At 38.5% G+C, this 2,511-nt stretch overlaps 1 protein-coding gene across 1 annotated transcript; it reads right to left on the minus strand.

Annotated features, from left to right (window-relative positions):
- Positions 1–267: 267 nt before the first annotated feature.
- Fshb (follicle stimulating hormone subunit beta) lies at positions 268–2,152 on the minus strand. The gene is made up of 2 exons (XM_051145004.1): positions 1,994–2,152; positions 268–498 (listed from the first exon to the last, which is right to left on the minus strand). The coding sequence occupies exons 1-2, from the start codon at positions 2,150–2,152 to the stop codon at positions 268–270; spliced, it is 390 nt and encodes a 129-aa protein (XP_051000961.1).
- Positions 2,153–2,511: the final 359 nt, after the last annotated feature.

The raw sequence follows: 2,511 nt of genomic DNA on the forward strand, positions 1-2,511 counted from the left end.
AGGAAAGACCCCACAAAGCCATAAAGTGGGAGTGAATAAAGCTTAGGTAACCAGTAGAATGGATAGAGGGATGAGTAGTGGTGGTGTCCTGGTCCCAGGACACCCCTTCTTGAGCTTCTCCTCTCTATCTGTCAGGACAGCAGATGACAGCGGGTCTGACGTTCTCCAAGGCAGTGGTTTGCAGCGCCAGCTCAGAGAAGACACAGCCATTTTGGAAATTGTGGTCCTTCAGGACAAGTGTGGGCGAACTGAAATGTCCATTGCTTTTTAGTCCTTCATGTCACTGAAGGTGCAGTAGCTGGGCCCCAGGCCTCTCACAGTGCAGTCAGTACTGTCACTGTCACACCTACTACAGTGGCATTCAGTGGCTACTGGGTATGTGTAGAGTGAGTCTGAGTGATGGGCACAGCCGGGTAGTCTCACGGTCTCATACACCAGCTCCTTGAAGGTGCATACTTTCTGAGTGTTGGGTCTGGCTGGGTCCTTATAGACCAGATCCTGAGGGGTTCAGGAAAGGGATGATTAAGATATACTGTTTTGAGGTTTCTGTTCAGTTTAATCAAAATGAGACAGTAATTTAACACTGCATGCTTTCACATTTACCCATCAAACCCCACATAATCTCATGGACTACACTTTGTAGTGTACTTCATTTCCCAACTCTTCTGGAACATTTCCTGGTTGTTCTGGAGGTCTTACAGAAAATATAAGTCATTCTTCCTAATTGCAGAGTCCATATCAAAATGTTAGTTATTTGTCAAGATGCAAAGAAACTTTGAATTTCAGTATAGAAGACTGATAAAAAGAGACATAAATGACTTAGAATTTTAGTTGTCCTTTTATACTTAATTGAAAGATAGATTAATGAGAACCTAAACTACAAATTTTACAGCTTAACGTTCAGTGAAGGTATATATTGTCTTGCATTTATAAAAAAGTAAAAATAATATGATATGAATTTTTAATGCTTCTGAACCCTTGTAAGAATGCTGATCATTCCATTGCTTGGCAGACAAGGTTTTCCTTTTAAATGATATTTACTTTATACTCTATTAGCATCAAAAGACATATACTTTGTATATAAGAATTTTTTAAAAATAGAAATTGTTCATTGTAGCACTTTCCAGTGGAAAATTTACTTTTGCTAAGGGACGAGAATAAGGCTGCTGCTCATTTGATTTCAGGGCCATGCTACCCAATTGTGAGGCCCACAAAGGGGCAATAAACTGTATAGAAGTAGAGTTTGATTAAACTCTTTTAACATTAAATAAAGCGTATCTCATCAGAAATTCCTATTTTTATGTTTGTGATATGAAATTCTACATGAATAACAAAGTAGAGTTACAAGGTACATGGACAAAATGGAGACTAGTGAGAACTGGCACTTTACAGGTATTAACGCAAAGAAGTGATGTGAATTCAGGCTAGGGACTGAATGTCTCCATGTCTGTTCTCTCAAGGGCTTAAAAAATATAAGAGGGGAGCGTGGACCTGTGAATTAAAAAAGTCTGCCAGGATTGACTGTGTTCTCAGGCTACTTGTAGGTAGTTATACACAAGCAAATCTAAAGACAGTTTTTATAAGGTGCTATTTGTGTCATGGATAGATATTTGCTATTATCTCTATGTCAAAGTCAAGACATTAATTATAAAAATTGCCTTTTAGGAAATATTATAGTTGTTTTGTGATTAAATATATATTCCCTATTTAACTCTCTACATTAAAAAAGAAACATGCCATAGAAATACCTTAAGCATATAAAGAGCCAGTATGTTATCAAATGAATCTAATCCTAAGGTTTCCTAAATTCACCTAAATTAAATTCCAGCCCCAGACTGACATCGTAATTATTAACCCCCATTGACAACACAGTATTAATTAGAGAACCTGTGGCTATTGCTTAGGAAATTAAGATATGAATAAAGTGGGAATTCGTCAAGCTTGCTTCCTACAGCTCCCCAGCACCCTGTCTCCAGCAGCGCACAGGACCTACCCTGGTATAGCAGTAGCCAGCACACCAAGTGGTGTTGATGCTAATGCAGAAACGGCACTCTTCCTTCTCGACTGAGATGGTGATGTTGGTCAGCCCGCAGCTATGGCAGCAGATTACTCTCCAGAACCACAGTAAGAGGCAAAGCTGGACTGTCTTCATCTTGGGCTGGGAAGCAAACAGCTATGTCCTGTTAGCAATAGAGAAATCACATAATTAAAATCACTGTGAAAACTGACCAGCTGAGAAGCAGTTAGCCTACTTGTTCTTCTCAAGCATTCCGCTTGAGCAAGCATTTATGCTTTTTGCTTCATTGACCACTATTTCTTATTCTTTTTTGGGGTGAGGTCGGGTGGGATAGGGCTTGTGGTAGAATAAAAGTAGAAACATATAGATAAACACTCCAATATGATGATTTAACAAAAGTAGTATTTCCAGATAAAATTAGTACTATCTTAAAGTGATTACTCTAATTAGATAATTGCAATCCTTATATTTACTACTTCATTAACAGGCTTTAA

Source organism: Acomys russatus, chromosome 4, assembly GCF_903995435.1.
Source record: "Acomys russatus chromosome 4, mAcoRus1.1, whole genome shotgun sequence".
Lineage (NCBI taxonomy): Eukaryota > Metazoa > Chordata > Mammalia > Rodentia > Muridae > Acomys > Acomys russatus.

Coding starts and splice junctions, on each gene's coding strand:
- Fshb (XM_051145004.1), bottom strand. CDS start 2,152: ATGAAGACAGTCCAGCTTTGCCTCTTACTGTGGTTCTGGAGAGTAATC. Junction 499..1,993: donor CTGGCTACTGCTATACCAGG/GTAGGTCCTGTG, acceptor TGAACCCCTCAG/GATCTGGTCTATAAGGACCC.